At 41.5% G+C, this 27247-nt stretch overlaps 1 protein-coding gene across 1 annotated transcript in view; it reads right to left on the bottom strand.

Annotated features, from left to right (window-relative positions):
- Positions 1–219: 219 nt before the first annotated feature.
- Positions 220–27247, bottom strand: part of LOC133131452 (vesicular glutamate transporter 2.1) — a 33738-nt gene continuing 6710 nt past the window's right edge. Inside the window, exons 5-12 of the mRNA XM_061246824.1 lie at positions 23541–23628; positions 22622–22708; positions 20717–20859; positions 15241–15390; positions 10620–10752; positions 9462–9572; positions 3248–3375; positions 220–2251 (exon numbers count right to left, since the gene is read on the bottom strand). Of these exons, the coding sequence (XP_061102808.1) occupies positions 1910–2251; positions 3248–3375; positions 9462–9572; positions 10620–10752; positions 15241–15390; positions 20717–20859; positions 22622–22708; positions 23541–23628 (1182 nt within the window). The 3' untranslated portion in view covers positions 220–1909. The remainder of the gene's footprint in view (positions 2252–3247; positions 3376–9461; positions 9573–10619; positions 10753–15240; positions 15391–20716; positions 20860–22621; positions 22709–23540; positions 23629–27247) is intronic.

Here is a 27247-nt window from a genome sequence, read left to right as displayed (position 1 = left end):
AAAATGTAGAATTGTTTAAGGCACAGCAAGATACTTGGGTGCTGGGTTGCTAATGGTGATGAAAGCCCAGGAAATGCAAAAATTGTCTGAAGATAATATGTAAAATTATGAACTACAGCTAATTGGCATAAAATGATAACCCAAGAGAATAATTTATCTTTAATATTTTTTTAGGATTCATATCATAAGGATTTTAGACAGAAATAAACAGGAAAATCATTAACTTTTTTTTATAAAAGGATATATGGAGTATTTTATTAACACTTTTGACATCAACAAACCTCTCCACTGAACACAGCAAAAGAAGCCATAAAACCACACTTTACTTTACTCTGAGGCACAAAGCAGGAATGGTACCTTTAAGTCATGTTAAATATCTGTCTTTTTTTAAACGTTTAAACACCTTTGTAGACAATCCTTACGTCAGTATATATTGCAACAGTGGAGGGGGGCAGTGCAGGGTAGAATGAAAGGAGGGGGAGTAGACACACCAACCACAAACACAACACATTCCAATCAAATTCCAAACAAAGAAGGGGGGTCTCAAAATGGAACAGTAGTACATCCTCCAGGAGCACTGGGAAAATACAGAATGCTAACAGATGCTTAGACATCAAGAAAAAAATAAAACAAAAACCATGTAGTTCAGAAATTCTCTTCTGGAAGTGATTCCCCTGTGTTCCCTGTATTATCAGCTTGGCAAAGAGTCTGTCTGGCCCTAGTGATTTTTTAAATTTTTTTTTTTAAACATTTTCTTTTGTATTTTTGTTTCAATCATAACACGACTCCAAAAAACACCTACAGATACATACATAGTATTACATACATTTTTCAATGGAATGACGGCAACTGTTACCATGGATTTATTGCTTTGTACACCGAATGCAGTTGCTCGGTCAGGAAGTCCCTTGGGGCTCCTGGGCCAAAGCTCACGTGATTCCTTGTGGTGGTCCCCGTACAAATCCGGCTCTAGATGTTGCCTTTGGTTAACTGTGCACCAAAATAGACACTAGTAACAGCTCCAAACAAAGAGAAGAAAAACAAACATCCGACCATGCATTATTATCATTCACAGGAAGTCAAAATTGAATGATATTATTTGAAGCCTCCAAAGACTCACGTAAGTGTTCATCATCACAAATATCATCGTAAAGAAAGAAAAGAATGGTCCCTTCTGGGTTGCAGACGGTTTTGTCAACAGACCGTTCTCCCGAGAGCTACTCACACGTCTCCCTTGACCCCAGCTCTGCCTGAGCGCTAGATGTGCTTCAGCAGACAGAACCCAGAAACAGCCCTGTCTGAAGAATATGGCCTTTTTAAAATCAATGTGCTCTTATAGATCAATGATAGTCTCACAGAAACAGTATATATACATATATGAGATCATATGAATTTGTAAAAACACATGAATAAGAAATTAACTTGCCCACTGCATTAAAAATGATGGGAATACTTCTCCATCTGTGCATGAAATAACAAGTTAAATGTTTTGGTTCAGGTATGAAACTATGATCAACTAAACCATGTATTATTTTAAACCACAATATCTAGCTCATGTGTAGGCTTATTAGTCCCAATACCATCTCAGGGGGTTAGAGAGCTAATGAACTTTAAACCTAGCCTACAATATTCTACAGGTGAAGAAGCTGGACTGGTGAGATGAGAAATATGTCACAATTTCATATGATTGCACTTCAAATTAATGTTCCATTTTTACATGTACAACCTGCCAGTCTGATATGTTACATATGTTCTATTTAAAGTTATACATTACTTCTTGAAGGTTATATTTTTTTTAGACTTTAGATTCAATTTGTGCAAACATACAACAATGGATTTATATATTTTTCTCTTTTTCTCTGAACTCACAAACACTACAAAATAGATCTACAATGTATATGTGACCGGCCTATGAGTAGTCCTCCTCCTGCTTGTAGCCGTAACTGCTCTGCCCCGCCCCCTCCTGCACGTATTCCTCCTTCTTCTCCCAGCCGTTGGGCCAGCCTCCGTTGAGCTGGGTGGTGGCCCCGTAGGTCTTGGCGGGCCCCCCGAGGGCGCCGTAGCTCTGGGTGATGTCGCCGGTCTCCTCGGCCAGCTCGTCCTCGTCGATGAAGCCGCACTTCTCATCGCTCGTGAGCTCGGGATCGGCCCAAGGCTGCTTCTCCCCCGAGGCGAAGATGCCGTAGAAAATCACTCCCCCATAATGCACCAGGGACGCAATCAGGAACACGTACTGCCATTCCTCTCGAGTCTGAGGGCAGAGGTATGGGAGATATTAGTAAGTCAGCGGACACAGGTATGATAGATATCAGTAAGTCAGAGACACAGGTAAGAGAGGCATCAGTAAGATGGAGGACACAGGTAAGGGAGGCATCAGTAAGATGGAGGACACAGGTAAGGGAGGCATCAGTAAGATGGAGGACACAGGTAAGGGAGACATCAGTAAGATGCAGGACACAGATACGGGAGGCATCAGTAAGATGGAGGACACAGGTAAGGGAGGCATCAGTAAGATGGAGGACACAGGTAAGGGAGGCATCAGAAAGACTGCATGGCTGGTGAATACAGATGGCAGACAGCCAGGCTAACAGAGGAGCTTCTGTTGCACAATTCGGAGGGTGAATACCCTGGAGACTGAAACAATCTCTCCCTTTGTGACCTAAAGTGAGTTATGAGCTGAGGGATTCCCAGTCAAATACCCAGAGATCTTACAGTATATGTACCCTCTGTTTGGTACAAAACAGCTCCATCTGTATAGGGATCCAACAGCTGTGCTGAAAAACTGAATGATCAGATGCACTGGATGTGGGTCTGAGAGGGAGCTGCTAGTTGGTGACTGCCTCTATAGCGCCAATAGAACAAATCTTATCTAATCAACCTAAACTCTGGATTATATATTCTTATGAAGAGGATGCCAAAACAGTTTGATGAAAATCAAGTGGCTGTATGAAATAATCATAAACATGGCATCAAACCAAGAATATTTATTATCAGAATCAAGTAGGTGTGAGAGCATGTCATGACTCACTTTCAAATCAAGAAATTTGATTCAGTAAATTGTTTAGAACCTATGACACTACAGAACCAACAAGAGGAAAAACATGCATGAATGGGAGACCAGTCCTCGAAAACCAAAGAGTGCTCAATTATCAAAACTAGATTTTCTTTGAAAGGGTCCCGGTAAACTAAACCATGAAAAGTATGCTCAACCATCTAAATAGGGTTTACAGTAACAAGTTCTCCCCACCTTGTGTTTTGTCATGGCGCCCACAATCAGTGGGCACACCATGCCAGAGAGCGTGCCCACACCGTTGGAGATACCCATGAGGATGCTGGCATACCGAGGTGCTATGTCCAGGTGGTTAACATTGAAACCTATAGACAGGAGAGAAAATGCCCTGGTGGTTAACATTGAAACCTACAGACAAGAGAAAAAATTCCCTGGTGGTTAACAAAGAAACCTACAGACAGGAGAAAAAATTCCCTGGTGGTTAACAAAGAAACCACCAGACAGGAGAAAAAATGCCCTGGTAGTTAACATAGAAAGGAAATATGAAGATCATGGGTCATTTGCAGTTTGCTTAGTTGGAGCTCAACCATCATGGTATAAAGACAGACTGCATTACAACAGGAACAGCTCATCCTTATTCCACAGCTTTGGAAAGCTGTTTCAATTGTACAATACGGTGCTATCAGAGGTTTAAACCTGAACTCACAGTAATCAGAGGATTAAATGTGAAAACTGGATATTTCAAAACTAGAAGATTTGGGGGAAAATTTGGGGAAAAGGGTTTTATAATCCAATCCTATACAGGGTTTCTAATCAATAATCTGGGCAGCTCCAAGAAAATGCTATACCAGCATTCAGATAGACCAGTTGACAGTCAATGAGACACACTATAGTGAACCATTATATTTTGATCAGTAAAAACATTATGCCCACTAAACAGCAGTAACAAGTATGCGCTCACCTTTGAATCATGTGCTCTCCTCTGACTGTAATCAATAGGTCAGGGCCACACAGACATAAGATGAAGGAAGACACGTTGTATGTGGCAGGTAACACAACCAGTGAGAGTTGGCAGTGTGTGATGAGAACTCATCATATTGGTGGACAATTCTCCCTCCCTGGGTGATGCTAGCGCACAGAATGCTTGCCCCGTGGTCACTGTTCCCATTTGCATGGAAAACACCCAAATCATCCCTGTGAAAAGGCAATTGCCCCTTAATCTTAAACACTGATTCCACCAACTTTAGCAGCAATAACTGCAATCGAACACTTCCTATAATTTGATCTTTCACATGGCTATGGAGGTAATTTAGCACACTTTTATTTGCAGGACTGCTTTAATTCAGACACATTCAGAGGTTTGGTAGGCAGAAGCCGCAGTGAGAACCATTATCTCCAAAATAATACCCTTACAGTGTATTGGTGAGTCTTCCCAGGACTGGCCAGCCTGCCAGAACTTCTCAAAGGGCATGCTGACAACTCATCCAGGAAGTCATAAAATATCCAAGAAGAACATGCACAGAACTGAAAGGCCCTCTAGACTCAGCTATGGTCAGTGTTCATAAATCCACAATAAGAAAGAGACTGGGCAAAGTAGGGATTCATGAGAGAGCAGCAAGGCCGAATGAAACTGCTAACCAAGAGAAACATCAGTGCTCATCTCACAATTGCAAGAAAGGACCAAGCAGCTCCCCAAACCTTGTGGGACAGATGTGTCAAAAGCGGGACTCAATGATGGGGGTGCCATTATATCTGCCGTAAAGCAAATACATTTCGACATCTCACAGTAAGAACATCATACCACAAGCATGGTGCTGGTAGTGTGATAGTGTGTGGATGCCTTGGGACCCGGACACTTGCCATTGTTGAAGGAGCCATGAATTTGCCTCTGTACCAGAAACATCTAAAGAGAATGTCCAGTCATCTGACCATGAGATGAAGCTGAAGGATAACTGGGTTATGTAACAAGATAATAATCCAAAACACAAGAGGAAGTCCAAAATGAAAGTGTTGGAGTGGTCTATTTGAGTCCTGACTTGACTCAAATAGAGAGGCAGTGGCAGAACCTGAAGACAGCAGTTTATGCTCTAAAACCTCCCAATTTGTTTTAAAGCAGAAGAGTGGGTTACAATTCCTCAAGGGCAATGTGAAACACTGATGTGTTTGGCTGCTATTACTGCTGCTAATAATTCCTGCTGCCAACAGATCTTAAATCGATTGACATTCACCAATTTTCTCCATTTTCTTTGGTAGGAAGAACATTTACGAGTGGCCCCGATCCTGTCTTCTGACAGGAGCCTTGCGGTGCATATCAGTGCAGCTCGCCTGGCACACACAACTCTGATCTCTGTATTCCAGGAGACTGGATACGTTGCACCTGCTAGTGCAACTGCACATTTACATGTGGGTTTATTTGCATTCAAGCATTTTAGCGACACAAATCAGGCTACAACTGGTATTATTTTCACAGCAATGGTCACATAGAGGCAAATCAATATTAGATTCTAAATAGAGAAACATTCAAAATGCGCAGAAAAAAAACAAAAACAAGGCAAAAATCAGTGTAATCCAAACTGGGGGAAAATCGGCTAAAACCGACAATCAGCCTTAACTGTATTGTAATGAACATATTCATTCAGGACAGCTGTCTGAAGTTAGGTGTGTTTGTTGAATCCAACGTAGCACACTCGGATGAGCCCTCCATATGAAAAAAGTAAGAGAAATTTCTGATAAGAATATGAGAATGTTCTTACATGAGGCCCAATAAAACTATAATTTAAAAGATGTTTTGTGTTTACTCAGGTTCCCTTTGTCTAAAGATCTGAAACCATTCAGTGTGAAAAATATGCAACAACAGAGGAAATCAGGAAGGGGGGATTTTCACGGTCCTGTATAGTGGCACACAGGCACTATAAGAAAGGATTTTCATCTTTCAATGATGAAATCAATAACTCAACACAATGTTCACATGTTTAAATTACCATCCACTCCATTGGCATTACGCTGGATTTTCACCGTCTTACAGAAGGAATCAGGTCATTCCTAATATATTTCAGATATAAAATGAGAGTCTCTTTTCTCCAGCCGTATTGTGAGGGAGATGGCGTTTTCCCCTCACCCCGGTGCACCTCTCCTCAGCTGCCGCGTGTACCCTCGGCCTCCTGGGAGTGCTCGCTGAATTATTAAAGGCTCCGCGAGAGCAGCGAGCAGAGGAGTAAAGGCGGGAAGGAGGCGATGGCGCCCGCAGCCGAAGGCGCGGAGCAGAATGGACTCCTCTCTCAGGTCGTGAGAGCAGGAGCGGGGCGCTCTGGCGGAAGAGCGCTGGAGGGCGAGGCGTGCTGTTACAGAATACCTCCGTTCTGTCTGGGGCTGTCCCAGACTGCCCTGCTGCACAGCGGGGCTGTAATTGGTAATAGAGGAAGCAGATGCCAGCGCTCACCTAGATCCTGGACCCGAAACAACGTTTGCTTCGAGTGTAGGAGGATTCATCGCACGCGCCGGGGAAAGGAAGCCTCCCCCTTTAGTCCACATTCGCTTGGGGCGCGGTGTTTTCTGTGTCTACGGTCGTAGCTGTGCATCGACTGGATGTGGCACAGGCCAAGTCAACAGTGTGCGCCCGGCTGCCACTGTGTTACAGTCTTGATGAAATGTGACTGTGACTTTGGACATGAATGTCATTAAATGCCCCCCTGAATCTAAACGAAAACCATTTTCAGATAAGAGTTACAAAAAAATATATATTTTTACTGATTGGCAAATTCCAAAAACAAATATTTAAACAATTGTATTGATAGACAGATGACAAACACAGCTTAAGTGTGCATATGATTTCCACTCAGGTGCTACCAGAACTGAAAACAATTTGTGGATAAAAGTTAAAAATAATGTAATTTACAGGTATATTTGGTTAGTATGACTATGCTACTTATCATAAGACACTGCAATTTTATTCTTTACATCTGCACTGCGGGCAGTCCTCTATCCTGCCTGCACGTCGACCTTCACGTGCTCTTTGACTACCTGCCTACGCGTCTTTCCATCATTAGTAACAGCAGCAGGAGCAGGAGCAGGAGCACGCACCTCAGACAAGGATGGAATCCGGCCTGTGCCTGTGTGCCTGGCGTCCCCACAGGAGCGGCGCGTAATTGGGTTTGCATCGCTTAGGGATACGGGGGCGACACAGCCGGTGGAGATACAGCGTTTGGTCATCGCTCATTTGAGCTCTGCTGGCCATACGGCAGACCTAGCTGTGGCGAGCTGTCTCTGCGTATGATTAGGTATGACTGGGTCTCCTCCTGCTTGCGGCCGTGGCGTGGAAGGTAGGCAGGTGCCGGTTTCAGAGGAGTGCCACGAGTTGCCTTCACTCTCACGCCGGCAGAAGAGTCCGTAAATGAGCAGGCTTGTACATAGTGTGAGAATGAGACATTCCAAATTCGGGTGGGATTGGAGAAGGCAAATGTATTCTTAATAAGGCCGCCCGCACCCGCATGACCCTGGAGCCTGCTGATATTCTCGGTGCCCTCTCATGCTTCTGCGATATGTTTGCATTCCGTACCTCTTTATTGCCTTCCCCATTCTTCCCCAGGTACAAAAAGAAAACCTAGACATAATACTACTCATCATCACTGTGTTGAAATGACAAATCTAGCATTTTACTGCATTTACAAGTCATCTTTTGGACTAAAACAATTAGCAAAAACATATCTTCATGCTTCCCCTCCCCCCCAAAAGTCATGCACAAGAACTTCTCCCCACTCAACTGTAGTTGTAGTAACATTTAAGACTTTGAAGCCTTAATTGGGCTGTGGTCTTCAAGCTATTATTAATTACAAAAAACTAAGTTTTAAATGAAATGTTTGCATTTGCTGAAAGCCTCAAGGCTGATGTTAGCATTTGGGCTGATCTATTGAATTTCCTGTCTTTTGAGGCTTTCAGCGAATGCAAACATGTTTTGTGATTAATTTCCTTAGTTTTTACACTGACAGGTTCAATTAATACTTGTTAGGCCATTATAAATTGAAATTAAAACCCTTGGCTGAGAACCTGGCTTCCATTAAATAATCTATGTTGCCCACTAGCTAACTGTTAAGTCCCCATTTCCTATATGCGGATACCATCTGCTGTTGTTCATTTTTGATACATTGTTGGTTGAATTGAGTTCTCAATCAAATGTTTTGTTTTCATTGCTAGCATAGCTAGCAATAGTATCTTGCTATTCAAATTTGAATTTCAAATGTAATAAAATGTACAGTCATGAAATTAGAAAAAGCATGTATGCCTCTAAATTGCCGACAGCATGAGTGGTCTTGTGTTTGGATCCGTTGGATTTAAAATGAGTTATTTTTGCACAAAAAAGTAATTTTATAGGGGTATCCATAACACAGAAATGATGCAAAGCAGCTATACCGAAATCAGCGAGCCCATTGCCATTGTAGTTGACCTGTGAAATGGCATTGAAATTAGTTTTAAAACAAGTGAGATATTGAGGTCCAAATTGAGCGATTTTCAATGGAAGAGTGAACCAACGCAAATATATAGTGACTCACTATAAATACAGTGTACTCACTATAATATACCGTCAATATGACAAACTTGTCATATGGCTTCATTGTCTACTAACTAACTAGAATTCATAATAACCTTCAAACATGTGAAGAGAATGTAGTCGATATTGCACACATTATTCATTACATTTGTGGTAAGCTACTTTCTTTGAAATCAGCATTGTCCTCTTATCTGATATGCAAAGATTGCTGGGAAACATGCCCGTGAATGTTTTTGTTCAATGTCAAGTGTCTATTTTTAAGAGTGTGATGATGCAGAGTGCTGTAATTAGCACGTTTTGGCAGTGAAATGTGAACAGCAGCTAGTTAGGAGTGAGCTACAGCTAAGCAAATTTGAAACACAAAAGAAAGAGAAAACCGGCCAGCAGAAAAGGTAACAAAGAAATTATTTTTATGCAGAAACTGACTCAACCGTGACAAACTGCCTGTGACCACTACCAAACTTACATTTCAGCGAGCTACAGCTGCGATCTCAGCTTTAGAGATATAGCATCAAAACATTCTAACTGCTGTTGTTCCACACCTCATACATTGTCCATCCATCCATCCATTATCTAATCCATGTATCCCTGGTCAAGGTCATGGGGGGGGGGTGGCCTAATCACAAAATGTCTGCCACCCCAAACATAGTGTTGGCATACAACATGAATGTCAATCTACTGTATGTCACCTGTGTAATAGAAGATACCATATGCACAATGAAATAGTCTCATCAAGACCAATCTCTAGAGGACGAACATGCAGTATGTCCCATGTATCATGCTTAATGACTTGCTTACTCTGTGAGCAAAGACTCATCGGTCCTACAAGTCATTGATTACCCCTGAAAGTACCCAGGAAGCGATGGAGAGCGTGGACACTCGGCGGCAGTGAAGACAGAAGCTCACCTGATATGGCGAAACCGCTGAAGCCCACAGCCAGGACGAGGAAAGAGATGGCCATGCCTTTACTGTGGGAGTACCCTACCACCAGGAGCAGGGTGGCCTCCATCCCAAACCCTGCAGGAACAGGCACACAGTGTCACAGGGCTCCCCAAAGGTATCCATGTTAGGGGTGTTCAGAGAGGCCGCTATATGTGTTTATATCAGACCCGAGTTTAAACAGTAGGGGAGTAGGGAGTTGTCACGTGAGTAAGTCACACTCTTTACTTCTCCAAAACAAGAGGCACTACCTCAAAAATTGAATAGCCATTTTGTGTTCTGAGGTCGACTTCCTGTTTATATTATAAATCACAATAATCTGAGGTGAGGATAGTTTTCTTATTTTTCACCTTCAAAATAAGGAAAACATGGCATTTCACATCTTATGTAATAAAACATTTCAGGTACGAATGTTCAATATTATATTTTTGTACTAAGTAGAGGAGAGAATAAATTGGCGTTTCATACTTTACCTGTAGTTTACCTACCCTAATTAGCACACATGAGTTTGGGGCAAGTTGTAATATGTGACAGCTTTTCCCCTCGAAATTGACACATAGGACTTTGTGATATTGTATAATGAGCAACTAGGTTTCTTGTAATAGTACTAATGTTATTGTGAATTGATTATTATAAATTTTGTAGAGCAGCAGACATATCACTGGACTACACAAGACAGGCTTGATGAACCCTGTTGGAATTACAGCTCTCCCAATTTTAATTGGACAAATTAACACAATTATTGGCACTCCTAGTTTAATACTTTGTGTAAAGTATTTTTAATGAACACCTCCCCACAACAGTGCCTGCCAACTGCTGGTCCTCCACAAATTATTTTGCTTGTTTTTGGGTCTGTTAAATCTGAGCAGTTAGAAAAATGCCACATAGGTACACATTTATTTTAATCAAATGTTTTAAATAGTTTGCACATTAATTATGTTTCTCTGTGTTGTTACAAAAGTTGACTATTCGTTTCCCTTTGCTCATTTGAAAAACAAATGTCTACCTCCTGCTATGACTCCATTCCACTACGCCATCTCCTGACTTGCACTTCTCTGAACTGCAGAACGATTGAATCAGTAGTCAGGGCACAGGCCTGAATAATTCTAGTCAAGGGCAAATCACCTCCACAGTTCATGATCTTCCTGACTGTGGTGGTGGACAGGATGTTCCTGCTGCGCAGGAAGTCAGCGATCTGGCCTCCGATGGGGACGATGATGGTCATGACCAGATGGGGGAGCGCAGACAGCATGCCGACCTGGAAGCAAAGCCGGGTGAACGTCACGTCAGTTTACTGGAGATGGGCTCGATTACAGGTGTATTTAACCACATGAGCATTCACAAACAGGTAAATAGCTGGCATTTATATAGCGCCTTTATCCAAAGGGCTGTACAATTCATGCTTCTCATTCACCCATTCATACACACACTCACACACCGACGGTGATTGGCTGCCAGCTCATCAGGAGCATTTAGGGGTTTGGTGTCTTGCTCACGGACACTCGTGACTGGCGGGGGATCGAACTGGCAACCCTCCGACTGCCAGAAGACTGCTCTAACTGCCTGAGCCAATATTGCCTCCAGTTTCATAAATGTCAGCTTGCTGAGAACATTGAGATATTGCAATATTGATAGATATTGCGTACCTGACATCCACAATGACAGGCATTGAAAGGTGCCTGTTTGTGAAGGCCTTCACAAAGTGTATGGACTGTGGATTGCAGGCGGCCTAGGTCACTGTGTCTATCTCTGTACCAGATTGCACATGCTACAGTTATGAAATACACATTTTCACAATCCGTGTTACTTGTGATCTGCCATGTATAATTGGTTTAACACTTGTGTAGTCTTAACATTCTGTATACTCCCCTTGTGTCCTAAGGGTAAAAAATGACTCGCCTTCGCTAAACCCCTAAAATAAAGCAGCTTAATTGAATTTTAAACCCCAATCTATTTTGCATGAAGGAACAACCTGTCACTCATCACAAACATTAAAACATTGTTTATTTTGATTAGGCTGTCATAACTGGAACTTAATGAGGTACACAATGAAATAGCCTTCCACCGACATGTGGTCAAGATAATTGAGAAATCCTCATTGATCGTGACACAGAAAGAACTTGCCCACTTTGCCAGAGTATTTTCCAATCAATCGATTCAATCAGCTATCCCAGTAAAATGTTGACAATAGCAGTACCGTCCTTGATCATGAACTAGAAAATCAAAATGTATTATTATTCTACTTATAATAGATATTGTATGTAATTTATATATGAATATATATATATATTACTTTATATATTCATATATAAAGTACAAGTGTAGAATATCTTTAGAGTGAGTGTACTTATTTTCTAGAAATAATCCCAACTCTGTGCCATTTAAATGTACTTAGCTTGCTGTTTACTTGTCATGAAACACTTGACAGCTCTTATTACTTGGACATGAATAAAGTACAGAAATCTGCTCATTAGCTGGCTTGCTTGTCAAGAACTACTACTACTACTACTTCTACTACTACTAATAATAATAATAATAATAATAATAATAATAATTATTATTATTATTATTATTATTATTATTATTATTATTATAATATCATTTCTTAATCTGTTTAATTCTCAATTTGGTTTGTTTTATTGTGCTCTTGCATTAAGAACAAGAAAAATAACATTATGTGACCTTGGCTCTATTACAAATGGAAGATCTGAAGTATTTAGGAACAGAATATGGGACAGAAAACTACTCCAATACATTATTACCATTTCCTACAATAAAACAAAATCCAACGTATCGATCTTGAATCATTTGCATAAAGGGAAACATGTACCTACATTATAGTTGGAAATCCCACAGTTTAGGAAACAGCACTGTACATTCCTCATACAGTGTTGAATTTTCTCTCAATGACGAACGGGCATCTCATACGAAACACCCAAATATTAATTAACCTTTGTTTTGCACTCAGCAATCTGAAGCTCCGTTTTCATATCTAGTCTGAAATCTGCGTGTAGTTAGTTGCTTGTTGTAATTACCCACGGGGAGAATAAATTCTGCTACCGAACAGCAGCAATCAGAACCACAAACTACTCATATTGCCTGCTTCCCCTGTGGAACATAAATCAGCTGCACTGTTGGATGGATTTTCCTTTCCTCTCTGATATGGGTAGTTTAATCATAGTGTGGCAGGAGACCAATGCACAGCACACATTCACTCGTGACCTCGCTGACACTACTATGTAATGTTGAGGACCAATTCTGTTTCACAATAATTTACAGTACCGTGAAAAATTATTTCTCCCCTTCCTGATTCCCTCCATTATTGCATATTTGTCACACTGGTTTCAGATCTTTAGACAAAATGTAACGTTAGACAAAGGCAACCTGATTAAACACAAAACACTTTTTTTTAATTGTATTATTTCATTTATTAAATGAAAGAAATGATCAAACACCCGTATTGGCTCTCTGCAGAAGACTTCAGAAACAGAGGCCACACTGCATCAGCATGTATGGCTGCCACAGGGGCTGGCTCACTTGCCTTCACTGACAATTTAACTGCTGATAGACCTGCTCAGTATCACTCAAATGCTTCCAAACTCACTGGACAGTGCTTCATCCCACAGCAAGGCCAAAACATACACCAATGGCTTCCTTGGCTTTCATTGACACAACTCTGGTCCTCATGTTGAAAAATGCCGATAATAGACTCCAAAGGCAATCAAAAGCCTAGAATTAAAACTAGATACTGAAAGCATACACTAAGGAAGTGAATGAATACACTTCACTTTTGGTCCCCTCAAATGGGGAGGACTATGTATGGAAAGGGATGGAATTCCTTCACAGATTGCCTGATATGGATGAACAGTGGCTTCAGTATTCAGACCCCTTAATTTTGTACACACTTTATTGTGTTGTAGATTTAATTTTAAATGGCCATTTCCCCGTCAATCTACACTCAGTAACCCACAATGACAAACACGTGTTTTTAGAAACCTTATCAAATTTATCAAAAACGGAAATCTCTCACTTATATAAGTATTCAGACCCTTAATTTGGTACTTTGTAGAAGCCCCTTTGGCAGCAATTACAGCTTCAAATCTTCTTGGCTAAATCTCTACAAGCTTTGCACAAGTGGATTTGGGCTCTTAATCCCATTGTTCCTGGCAGATTCTCTCAAGCTCCATCAGATTGGATGGGAAGCATCAGTAAACTGCCATCTTCAGGTCTCTCCACAGATGTTCCATGGGGTTTAAGTCTGGGCTTTGGAGCACTCTGGAGCAGGTTTGCTTGATGCATCTCTCTGTATTTTGCTGCATTCACCCTTCCCTCAATTCTGACCCTGCCACTGAGAAGCACCCCCATAAAATTATGCTGCTACCCTCATGATTCACTGTAGGTATGGTATTTGCCAGGTGATGAGCAGTACCTGGTGTTCACCAGGCATTGGAGTTCTGCCCAAAGTGTTCAATTCTTTTTCCTCATGTTCTCCTTAAAAATTGCTTTTTTTGGGGGGGGGGGGCAAACTCCAAGCCGGCTGTCATATGCCTTTTACCCAAAAGTGGCTTCCGTCAAGCCACTGACAGTCCTGATTGATCGAGTGTTGCTGAGATGGTCTACCATCTCTGCAGAGGACTTCCGAAACTCTGTTAGAGTGGCACGCAAAGCAGTAACTAGTCCCAACGAGTTAAATCTCAAAACAGTTTACTTAGCTTAAAAACTAGTCAGCTAATAGCTAACTAACATATGCCTAGAGCAGTAACAGTGCTAACAACACTGGTTGGAATAATTCTCGAACCGAGCTAGAATATTGAGAAGGGAGATAACTGGAGACCCAACTTAAGTAGTCAGGCAACCGGCGAGCTAAATGGTATACTTACCTGCTTGTGCTAGCCGGAGCAAGCTAAGGCGTAAGCCTCGCTCTGCTTAGTTGTCTTAGAACAACTAGCAGGGGGAGAATGGACAAGGGCAGGAATTTCGCAGCCTCTGGAGGGAGAAAGCAATCACTGCTCCAATAGCAGTTGTGAAGCTTCAGGCGAAATTAATTAGACTGGAAGTCTAGTGGCGGCCCTTGTCCGTGACCTGCGTGTGGAAACCACCAGTAATGAAAAAGGCGCGGAAGGCTTTCCTGGCCTTTTGTGGGGCGTGCTGCACAGTCCAGGTCACCCCACGTCACCCCACTTCACACATGACTGTTGGTATGTTACTCGACCTGTGCAGGGCGCAAGGTGGAATATATAGCTTTACTGAGCTTTCATATGAAAACATACCACACTTCTCCCATGCTTAGTAAAGCAGGGCTTTCCCATTTAAATGCTGCCAGTAACGATCAGACAACACAGGGCGCATGACCCCAATGAAAACCATTGGAGTTTCATATGCCGATGTGCGAATATCCATTTCGGGGTCACCTTGCCTGAGGGACACTGCAGTTCCCAGCATGGGGTGTCTGTGCAGTCAGGATATTGATATGGGAGAGAGCTAGTCGCCTGATCTCTGTGTACAACATGCATAATATCCTCCAGTGTGTTATAAGTCCATTTCTGAAGCATGGGTTCAATACAAAATGAATATATTCAGCGTTGCAAATAAATGCAAATAACTATCACAATAATAATGAACGATAAAGACCACAAAGCTGAGAGTGACTACGAATCGCACAAGAACATGTTGACGGTGGAGTGAAGTGGTGCAGAGTCACTTGTCCTTAATGAAGTATGCACTCATTCTCTCAGAGAAGCCTTACCTTGCTAATCTCAAACCCAAAGACCTCCTCAAAGTAGGCGGGCTGGCTGATGAGCAGCAGGTAGAAGGTCCAGCTCCGGCAGAAGTTGGCCACGATGATTGCATAGACAGGCATAGAGGTGAAGAACTTCCTCCACGGGGTCTTATATTTCTGCAGAGTAAACAGTGCAGTGTATTTCAATCAGTGAGCAATACATGAACCAATGGACCAACTCTGGAAGTGAGCACAACAGACACTTTGCCAACTCACTTTGTTCGACTTTGAGGCTTTTTAACTCCAGAGTTGAAACTCATCTTCTGCATCTTAAAATATCTAGGACTCCAAAAACCTATTCAAAACTTCTATGAAAATGGAAATGCTTTTTGTCCATTATAAGCACATACACTCAGTGAGCACATTGTTAGGTATGTATTCAACTTCTTTTTTAGACTTCTACTGCTGTAGCCTATTCACTTGCATTGTGTGTTCAGAGATGCTCTCCTGCATACCACTGTTGTAATGTGTGGTCCTGTCAGCTTTGACCAGTCTGGCCCTTCTCCTCTGATGTCTCACAAGGCTTTTCTGTCTGCAGAACTGCTGCTCACTCGATTGTTTTGGGTTTTTTTTGCACCATTCCACATGTGTTTATTGTTCATTTAGGATCCCCATTATCTGATGCACAGGCAACAGGCTAGTCTTACTTGGGTCCTTATAAAATGCTTAAGTTACAACAGATCAGTTTACAATAATAATAATAAGATTATTATTCAATAAAGAACAGGTCCAATAAACTGCAGCGCTTTTCATTGCATTAGTTCTTGGGCATGGTAACGTAAGTAGTCCTCAAGCAAACACAGTTCTGGTTCTGTACCAATGAACATCAAGTATACTCTGATGAGGACAGAATGAAGTTCAATGATTGCAGTTGAGTAATAGTATAATGTGGATCTGCATACAATAACACATAGATTTTTGGGTAACAAGAGGAAGGTCATTCGTAAAAACAGAAAATAAAATGGGCCCCAAACAACTGCCTTGCTGCACCCCACAGGCTAAACTCTTGCTGTTGGACAGTGTACTATTTAAGTATACACATTGAGTTCTACCGGATAAGTAGCTCTCAAGCCAAGAGACAGCCATGAAACCAAATCCATAACACTTTAGTTTATCTATCATCAACTTATGGTTGATAAGATCAAAGGCTTCAAGATCAAAGATTTCACAAAACAACTTCTGTCAGACACATATTTAACAAGCCATATCTCCAAAATGGATTGGTCAGTCACATATCTCCACTTTCATCAAAATGTACTTGTGGTGTTCAAGTCAAGAGACTGAATGTCATTTTAACTGAAACCTTGATTTTATTTACTGCAATCTCTATGAATTTCTCATAGCTAGCATGGATGTGAAGTGTAAGCCATCTTGTTACAGCTTTCTGTATCTTCGTACATACTGTGTGAGCCAGTTAGTCAGGTTAGTCAGTCACCTGATGATAAGCCAAAAATATATTTTACCAAATTCAAGCTTTCCCAATTATTGGCACCTCTGGTTTAGTACTTTACTCCTGGCCTGGAGTGTTTTCCTGTAATGCTGGACAAGGTTAAGGAAACGCATTTGGAGGGATTTTCGACCATTCATCTATACAGATCCTTGCGGGATCCTTCACATTCTTGGGTTGCACTTATCAACTGCCCTCTTCAGTCCAGCCCACAGGTTTTCGATTTCGAGGTCTGGTGCCTGAGAGAGCCACTGCAGAACATAGATTTTGTTGTCACATAACCATTTCTGTGTGGATTTTGAGGTTATTGTCTTGCTAGAAAGTCCACCAACAGCCAAGTAGTAGTACAGGCAGATTGTCAGCCAAATACCTGGTGGAATCCATTATACCATTGATTTTAAGCTGGACCTCTGAAATTAAAACAGCCCCAAAGCATCACTGACCCACCAGCAAATTTCACCCTGGGTATGAAGCGGATCTCCTTTTACGCATCTGTTTCAATGCCAAACATGCTGATGCTGCATCTGACCAAAGCATTTTCATTTCAGTCTATAAATGACCTTGCATGTTCAATGTCTAGCTGCAGTACAAAAAAAAAAAGTCCACCTACTGTACAACCAAGTCTCAGCCTTCTGGCAGAGGCCACCAGACTGTCAGCCAAAATGCAAAGCAGCCAGGACCCCTGATTGCCTGATTAATAATTAAACAACTGAATAACAGGCCAGTAGGTAAAATGATTAGCCTACCAGTTTATTATGATATTGCATTATTGGCATTATAAACGTGAAGCATTTCCCTATCCATATTCATGATTACAAAATGGAGGGCGATTCATTAACCTGCATTGTGTAATGTGATGAGAAGGAAACACGACAAAGATTCGGGATTTTTTTCCTATCCTGCACTGGCCACACTCAATAGGCTAGGCCTATATATCTAATGTTACACAATCTTATGACATGAAGAAAACTAAAAGACTAAAATAAATCACAATATTTATTGATATTTTTTACACAGTCATTTAATTTCTTGATTCATAATGAAAAGAGCATTGGACAACACATCTGTTTAGGTTACTGCAGGTTTTCCTACAGTTAGCCGTACGCCACGGCTGTTGATATGAAGACCACAGACGTGCCCACAAGCCAGCGGTTGTGGAGGGCTGGAGAGACTCGATTTCACCGCATGATGTGTGGCTCCAGACTGAGGATTCACCTCAGTCTCTAATTTCACCAGTCAAAAAATATGCAGTCTGCTGGAATTAGCACAATAAGCACTATAAGCACAATATGAACTGGGGCCATTTATTCTTTATTGCGTGCATGGCAATTTCTGACAGAATGTGAATTAAGGAATTATAATTCCTCAAAAAATGACTCTAAGTATCTAATTTAGAAAAATGAACAGCTTGTTAAAAGTCTGGGATTGCAATAGTGGTTGGAACAAAAACCAGCATACACAGGGGGCCCCCAAAATCAACTTTGAAAACCACTGCATTATAAAAAAGAAAAAGGCCTGAGCCAACCCAAAGTGAGGGATAAATGCTCATTCCAAGATGGCAGGAGGCTAAACAGCGGCTTGAATATTCAGACAAATGCGACCGAATGTTTTGCTTTGCTTACAGGTTATTTGCATCTAGTATAACCGCATTTAATTACACTGCTAACGGTAGTTGGTCCAATTCACATAAATCACTGTGCTTTAATTGTCTGGGATAGTCAATAAACAACCGTAATCATAAACCATTTTCCTCAGTAGAAAAACTACCATTGAACAGACGTTAACTTCTGGTGGAACAACACAGTGACTCTACGTTACTAAACAAATGTTAATGTCATATGGCTGCATAAAAATAGATAACTCAGTTATTTAACTGTTAAAATTACTGACTGTGGTGCACAAGTTGTTCATTGGTGCAGGAGGGGGACACATCCATCCATTCATTATCCTAACCCGCTTATCCTGAAAAAGGTCGCAGGGGGGCTGGAGCCTATCCCAGCATACATTGGGCGAAAGGCGGGAATACACCCTGGACAGGTCGCCAGTCCATCGCAGGGCACACACACCATTCACTCACACACTCATACCTACGGGCAATTTAGACTCTGAAATCAGCCTAACCTGCATGTCTTTGGACTGTGGGAGGAAACCGGAGTACCCGGAGGAAACCCACACAAACATGGGGAGAACATGCAATCTCCATACAGAGAGGCCCCGGCCGACCGGGATTCAAACCCAGGACCTCCTTGCTGTGAGGCGGCAGTGCTACCCACTGCACCATCCATGCCGCCCCGGAAACGGAATATGAAAAACATAAAAATAAATATATTTAGAACAGCAGAGCAAGAGCACTGAAGCGAACCCCCTATCCCCTGCCCCGCTCCCCCTCACCCTGTGGCACACAAATTAGCACCAGTCCCAAAAGGCCACTCGGAAAAAACCTCCACTCTATCCTCCCCCCATACTCCCCATAGGAGAAGGAGACGAGTGGAGGACAGGAGGATTGCAAGTAACAGCTCAGTCCCATGGAGAGGGTAATCATCACACCTGCAGCTCATTAGTATAACAGCATTAGGCTACTATAGATTCTAGCTTATTCTTTTCAGCCATATTTGATAATGGACAAGCACAACTTAAAGATGCAAGCTCAAGTAGAAAAGAAAAGATCTATTCTGAAAATGATCCTTTTAGGGAAACATTTGAAAACATTCTTGTTTCTATGGTTTTTTCATGAATGTATAAACAATTTGCCTACTCGATTGCATTCCATGAATTAGAAAAATGCACTGACAAGAGAGAAATAAATCACTAGCAAGAATTTAATGCAATAATTAGAACTACAATGTTAAGCAATAAAGGTGGACTGAAACCCAAGAGCTCTCTCACCCAAGCGGGTCATCTCGACGAACGAATATTAGCAGCACATATTAGCATGGGAAAAATACATTTTGTGCTCCAATCACATCTAGAAGCTGGGCGAGTCGAATCAATCAATATTTCTAGTTTCAATATTATAAATCGATATTTTCGGTATCTTTATAGTTTTGGAGGAGTTTGTGGACTGTTCTTGAAAGTTGGCCTGTATTAGAAATACAACACTCTGCTGCCCATTATTGTCAGAACATTGCAAGTATTTCAGACTGCTATGGGTGAGAGTGCTCATATTTGCCACCTGGTCGTGGATGTGTGAACAACAAGTAGTTACTGTGGAAAAAACTAAAAATATATGCAGATTTAGCACCGCCCGGCAGATCTCCTGACGCAGAAGTGCCAACTGAAGACTTCGGAATTAACCATGCTGCTGCCATCAACAACCACATCACATCATCAATAAAGTGAGCCAGCACCTGTGGCAGCCATACATACCAAACCATGAATTTACCTCCTCTATGTTTCATAGGGGAAGGCTTTGGATCATGAGGAGTTCCTTCCTTTCTCCACACTTTCCTCTTTCCATCATTTTATTGCTGGCTAATACTTGACTTATCTGTCCATAAGACATTGTTCCAGAACCAGACGGTTTTTAGTTTAAACTAGTCAAATGGCAGTCCAAAGTGAAGAACTGACCACACAGAAAAAACACATTTGGCTCACTGTTTTGCAATAATACAAAATAAGATGCCGTGTTCACAACAATATTTGGCAACAATTCTGATATTGCTGAAAAAACTAAATGAAAGAAAGACTTACAAAAGAAACTGATGAGGTATCAACTTGCACCACCAGAGGGTGTTCATCAAATAATTCAGACCAAGTGTTAAAACAGAATGGCCCCACCATTTCTTACATTGCCAATGGACCAACATTCCGCTGATGTCTACGAGATTCAATTGGTATGGAATTGACATCACATATACCCATTGGATCAACCTATTAACAACTCATTTTGGATAAATCATTGGCATTAGCACATTATGTTTTTCACTTAAATAATTGCCGTGTGGTTATCATGTTCATAGAACAGAAAGGACAGTGCAGAAAGGGGAGAACACTCACATCTGCGGGGCCTAGTAGCTTGGCGCTCTCCCCAATGCTCTCCTCGATATAGCTCCGCTCCTCCTCAGTGATGGTGGGGTGCACAGCTGGGCTCTCATATGAAACAAGGATCCAGAACATGTACCAGATCATCCCAAAGGAACCTGTAAATCACACATGAATCCCAAATTCAAGACATGCACAGCATGGATGCGTCACGTTAGAAAGCCGAGATTGGCGGGGTGACATTGGCTCAGGCGGTACGAGCAGTTGTCTGGCAGTGGGAGGGTTGCCAGTTCGATCCTACCCTGGGTTTGTCAAAGTCTGACAATTGCTCCTGACGTGCTGGTTGGTGCCTTGCATGGCAGACAATCACTGTTTGTGTGTGTGTGTGTGTGTGTGTATGTATGACGTGCTATGAGGAGAACATTCTCTGACCTCTTTCAAGTGCAGACTGAAGACTCATCTCTTCAGGCTACACCTTTCCCTCCATAACCCACCATCATGATTAGCCTTAGATATGCCATAGACTGTAATGGCACTTATATAGTTGTATAGATATTGTTGTTTTTTTTGTATTAGCTATTGTATTGTTGTACTCGGGGTATTCTAGCGGCCATCTGTGGTATGCTAGTTTGGAAGTCGATGTATTCTTCAAGGGTTCCAATTGTATCTGTATGGTTACACTAGGACTGTACTGTCCTCTCAGGTCCTCTTCGCACTTGTACTTGTGTTTGATCTGCACTCTGCTAAATGCCTTGTAATGTAATGTAATGTAAAGAATGGACATATTTAATACTTTCAACGTGTTTCTTTAATGCCCACTTGTGCAAATAAAAACCTAGAAAGCAACCGCCATGCTACGCCTTTAAATTTAATGAAATGGGGCAGTGTCCCATTTCCCTTCCTGGCACCACAGTACCTTGCTCAAGAATATAATGGCAGCACCCCAGGTTTAAATCAAATCAAACCAACTCTTTTTGATTTATAAGCCCTGCAGCCTGTTGCACCAGTGTAATGTAAGATTGATACTTACGTTACATCTTAGCTAAGTTGACTGTCAGCCAAAACATTGTCACATCCAGTGACGTTTCTTTATTCATACGAATCACGCATGTTTAAAAAACAAATCACTATTACCATCTCGTGCCCTTCTAACGTCAAGTGTCAAGTAATACGAGGGCTGAACTATTCTAGCTCAACGGCTGCCTATATCCTGTAGGCTACCACCTATTCTGGCTGGCGACTCCTTATGGGTTTTCAGTGGATGTATTTTGACTGCCTTAACAGTGTATACAGTGTATAGCTCACCAACAAATGACTTTGAGTGAAATACAGTATTTTTTATTATATTAATTAATTCCTATACTCAGAGATAAGGTTGATTATTTTCTTTATCTGCCCTAGCTGGAAATGAAATCACGAGTGCATGTCAATCTCATACAAATTAAAGGGGTCATCCATAAGCTGGTAGCTTATGCTGTGCTGAATTTCTCCGGCAACAAGTTTCTCATTCTTTCAAATCGATGTGCTATGTCAACAGCTGTTTTAGAGATGGCTATACGGCGAGTATGGAGTAGCTATACATTTTAAGTTGAATCCTAGCTCTACATGGTGCAACTGGTTTAAATTAAGTTATGGCATAACTCTGAATTTACGTTCAAACTTATGTTGTACTGGGGCAACAGGCTGCAGCTCCATAACTATTAAACTGTGCTGTTATAACAATTCAAAGGTTTATCTAGGTTACCCTCTGAATGACGATTGCCAGAAAATCTTTCCACGTGAAGCATCAGTAAAAACACCTTATTAGTATGCAAATATTAGCGCTAGATAATAAAGTACATTCCAAGCAATTGGATTACTACCCGGAGAAATGCCTTCTGAGCAAATAAACCAAAGTTAATGAAAGGACTGCAAGCGTACCGTACAAATAGAAGACGGAGGACCATCCAGAATATTGCACCAGAATCCCAGCCAGAGGCATGGCAATGACCGCACCAGCGTAGGAACCTGCCAAAAGAGCGGGAAAGACCATTTAGACGCAGCTGTGTTCTGGAGGGCCTGCAACAGATTATTCTATCCAAAAACCATCATAACTAGTATTGTATTGTACTTAATCAAATCCAAAGTCAAATTGCTTTGTGTTTTAATGAGTTCTTCCATGTCCGTCTTGGACATATTTCTGGGACACTACATACAATTGATGATATTGGTCAAATTCAGCGCCGTTTTTTGTGTACATTCTGGTGGAGAATGATACACGCATTACTGAGGAAAGATGACAAGAAAATGAGAGAGAACAACTCAAAGAAGGCTTTTTAAGGTCTTTTATATGCAAAGAATGAAAGCTTTATTGTTTTGCTTTGCTTTATTTCTTGACTGACGATATTGTTTATTTGTGCATTGCCAAACCTTTTGCCAGTGCCTTTAATTTAAACGTGAGTGGTTTCTGACCGGCTATGATGTTTGATTTTTACTGACTGGGCATTTCTCTGAAGCATAAACTTGAATTATGTATTGCACCTTAGGTTTTCAGATCAGATACAAAGATTTTTTTATTTTTTTCTGTCATCTCACTACGTAGATAAGGAGAAAACAAGGGCCAAAAGATCAACAAAAACATGAATATCAAAACTAATCTTGAATTAAATAAAGGGGAACAAGGAAGAGATAACTTGACCCAAAAAGGTGCTAAATAATTAGCATTACTGTACATGCAAAACTCAAACACTCTGAGAACTATTACAGTAATTACCATTACTGTAATAATTGAGTAATAATAACTGTATAATAATTAGCATTACTGTACATGTAAAACACAAACACGCTGAGTAATAATTACCACAGAAGGAGGTGGTGGCAAGGCGACTCCTCTCCAGAGGGGGGGCCCATTTGCTCCAGATTCCATGGCATGCTGGGTAGGTCACTCCCTGGACACAAAAGCAGGCATTAGCACATGAATAATACACGGTTGGTAAAGCCATTGATGTTTAGTAAATACCCCTTGCCCATGAAATACTGAATTAATTATTTGAAATGGTGCATCGAACATGGGTCAGAATTTCTCAGCAGCAGTTTCTACAGGCAGCTATTGCTCAATCAATGCTTGCAAGTAAGCATTCTCATTGTCCTCTTTTACAGACAAGACATTCAATCCCGTTGATGTAATGTAAGTATCATGTGTTTGCATACAGTACGGCTGCTGTCTGCAGGGGAATCGTTGCCCCACCAATACAAACAGATGATCCGACAGAAAGCACTCATCAACCGTTAGCACTGCATACTGAGCACTTTGCAATGGTATCTTCAGATATATTGTTTCATGGGTGGATCAAAAAGTGTCAATTTTCTAAATCACACCTTTACTGCAGTGGAAAGCAAATAAACAGGGAATATGAGCTGGCCACACAGACAGCACAGGAGAGTGAATTCAATGTGATAGTGGACCACGACAGAACAATAATTCCCCAAACACCACTGCTAGGCTACAGTGACAAATTGAATCTAACCACAAACAAAAACCAACATTCTTCTCTAATCAACTTTTTAATATAAATGAATGACTAATGCAAAGCTCAGGGCAAATCCAACCTGGTGAGCTACTTATTACACAGACTGATTCTTTTTCCATTAAATCTTCATTAGTCACTAATTGGCACACAATCAGCCACTGCTAGACACAAATTGCCGGGGCTTACCGAGGGGAGAGATCTGAAATCTACTGTTTGATTTACGGTAATCAGCCAATGCAGATGGAACACATGAGCCTCTACTGCTACCTGCGGTGTGTTTTCACCCAGAGAACAGGACGCCTCATATGGGAAGATAAAGCGTAAGGGGGTGGTGGAAGTCCTGTCCGACCCTGTATGGCTCATTTGGACAGAGCCAATGCTGGTTTCTGGTGAATGAAGTGGTTGGATGCACAGGCATAGGAACAGGATTGCACCATGTCATGTGCAGTTCAGTTGCATCTCAATGTGAGACTAAACCTACCACCACAGAATGAAACAGATGCTGCCACGGAAAATCTCCTGCGTGCTTTCACTACTGTGTGTTTGGGAGAACAGACAGACAATTCGGTTCAGCAGCTCCCCTGCATATTTGCTCCAGTCCGCTCCTGCCTTGTCTGCTCAGAGGAACGGGATTCTGACAGCCGTCACAGAAAACAGGCTTTTAACAACTTCTACAAAGAACTTAAAATTAGCTGCATTAAGGGCAATAGTGCCAATGCGTCAATTTTACCCAGAGCACTTTGCTGGATGATTCCAGGTGTGTAAGTGCTGGGAGTGAGCCAGACTAGGGAAGTGGGACTGAAGTGGGGGTGTGGGGGGGGGGGGGGGGGGGGGTTCTCTGGAAACTGCCAGTTTTCTTTTGAGTGTGCGATGAAGTTACGTCTCTTGCACTAATTAAAATGACGAACACCATGAGGAGACTGGGGTGTCACCAGGTTCAGCCTGCCTCTCCACCGAATCTGCCCCAGGAATCTGCCCCAGGGTGTTGTCTTGGTAAGAGTGAAGCTGCCACTGTCAGTATTAGATAAAACAGTCACCCAAAGAGACAGGGACACTACATGAAAACACCAGGAAAACGTAAGCAAGCCTCTCTTAAAATCTCACCTACCATAAATCATCATATGGCAAGGAGTGGTGAAAACAACTATATTCTTCAGTTTCTAGGATTCAGCTTGGATCTATTGGGACAGCCCATAGATAATCAATCACGTCCATTGCTGCACACCTTGATGACTGCAAGGCACATAATAATTTCTCCTTTGGTTGTCCAAAGTGACTATGAAATGCAAATCTTTATCTTTAATTGTGCTAGTACATGGCTGCAGTTTACCACAGGCAGTGCCCTTTTATAACCTGTAAATTGACAAAATATGAGGTATAGGTATCTTAGGCAATACTGATTACTTCCAATCTGCTGCATTGCTTCAAGATTGCTTTGTTTATGTATTAACATAATGGCAAAACATGTTGAAAGGCTTGTTGTTACAAGATATTTTATCAGAGAGAAACTACGGAAGCAAGAAGCTACAGTGAAGTGGGGAACAACAACACAATAAAATGTCCGGTGTGAAATCAGCTCTTATGGAGGACATAGGGTCCCTACTCTGGACATCTTATGATCAACCTTTGTTTTCCTGTTAGAAAAAAAAACCCTGGAAGATTTGTTTGAACAGGTGATTCTGGTGAATGGCGGTTCAGAAAGGGCAAGCAGGTTGCATCGTTCCAGAGTAGGGTTGCACCAGCTCTTTATGAGTTCTCCCTTAAATTTAAACGTAAAGCTCACACCGCAGGCTTAGTAGCTACTAGTGTTCACAAACAGGCAGCTACTAAATTCAGTTGCTCCATGTGTCCTTAACACAAGATTAAGAGGTGTAAGCTCTTTGTAAAGTAATGTGCAGTCGCACAAAATCAGAGACGTCTATGATATGGAACAAATATTAACCCCTAACCCGATCCCATGCACCACACTTCCCCAGAGGATATAAACGGAGAAATAATGCCATCTTCTACCAAACTATGGGCTTTACAGTAATATTCAACCCAGTTACACTCTGGTGGCAGCCTGTAGCCTTGTGGCTAAGGTACTTGACTGGGACCCAGAAGAATGGTGGTTCCCTTGCTTAGACTAATGAACTGTAAGTCACTTTGGATAAAAGTGAAGAAAAAAAAAAACTCAGGTTGGGAAAGATGAGGTTTCAAGCAATTCTACGATATTGTCAAATTGCTCTGCCATTAAAACTTTATTAATTACGCTATTATTTCTGGTCAAGGGTATGCATAAACATTTAGTTTATAAGTACAGTAGGCTTGCATTCTAACTATGTTGTGTGGTGCAACATGTTTTATTTCAGTAGTGCGTAAGTTGTAATTTAGTAGCAATTTACATTACAACTAGGCTTAGTTCTTCCTTATTCACAGTTAGTGTGATCAACTGAGGTGTGTCCACTGTATTCCAAACGAGGATGTGTTTCACAGGCACAGGATGGCTTCTAGGCCTAACTGTAGCATTGTTTCATCTACAGAATTCCCAAGGGTTTGACTATTCTATAGCTGGTGTCCATCATTTCAGCGATGTTCTTCTGTTTGCTTGTCTTTTAATACGTTTCCCCAGCAAATTAAACTTTGTTCATTTGCTTCAGTCTGAGGGAAGTCTTTTGTACTTTTGCAAGATCATATTCTGTTGAAAAATATATCTAACAAAGATCACCCATACAGGCGAGAAAGTGAAAGAGGTCATAGAATGTACGGGAGAAACTTTTGCTAATATCTTATAATATCTTGAAATATCTTATTATTGAGAATGAATCTTTCATTGTCAACCTCACAGGTGATCAGCAAGGTAATGTTGAACAGGAGCAAGGAAGCCCGATTTGACCCCAGGGCCACCAATGGACCACAAAAGTCTGTTTGGCCAGTGTTTATCTGTAGATTACCTGCATATAGTGGCAGAAAAACATCTTAAATATTAAATAATACAGTAAGTGATGGAAATGCTTGAATCACAAATATTTGCCTGTACATCAAGTCTGTAAACGAT

Source organism: Conger conger, chromosome 6 (genome assembly GCF_963514075.1).
Source record: "Conger conger chromosome 6, fConCon1.1, whole genome shotgun sequence".
In the NCBI taxonomy this organism is placed as follows: Eukaryota; Metazoa; Chordata; class Actinopteri; order Anguilliformes; family Congridae; genus Conger; species Conger conger.
This window is presented reverse-complemented; position numbering and strand designations above follow the sequence as displayed.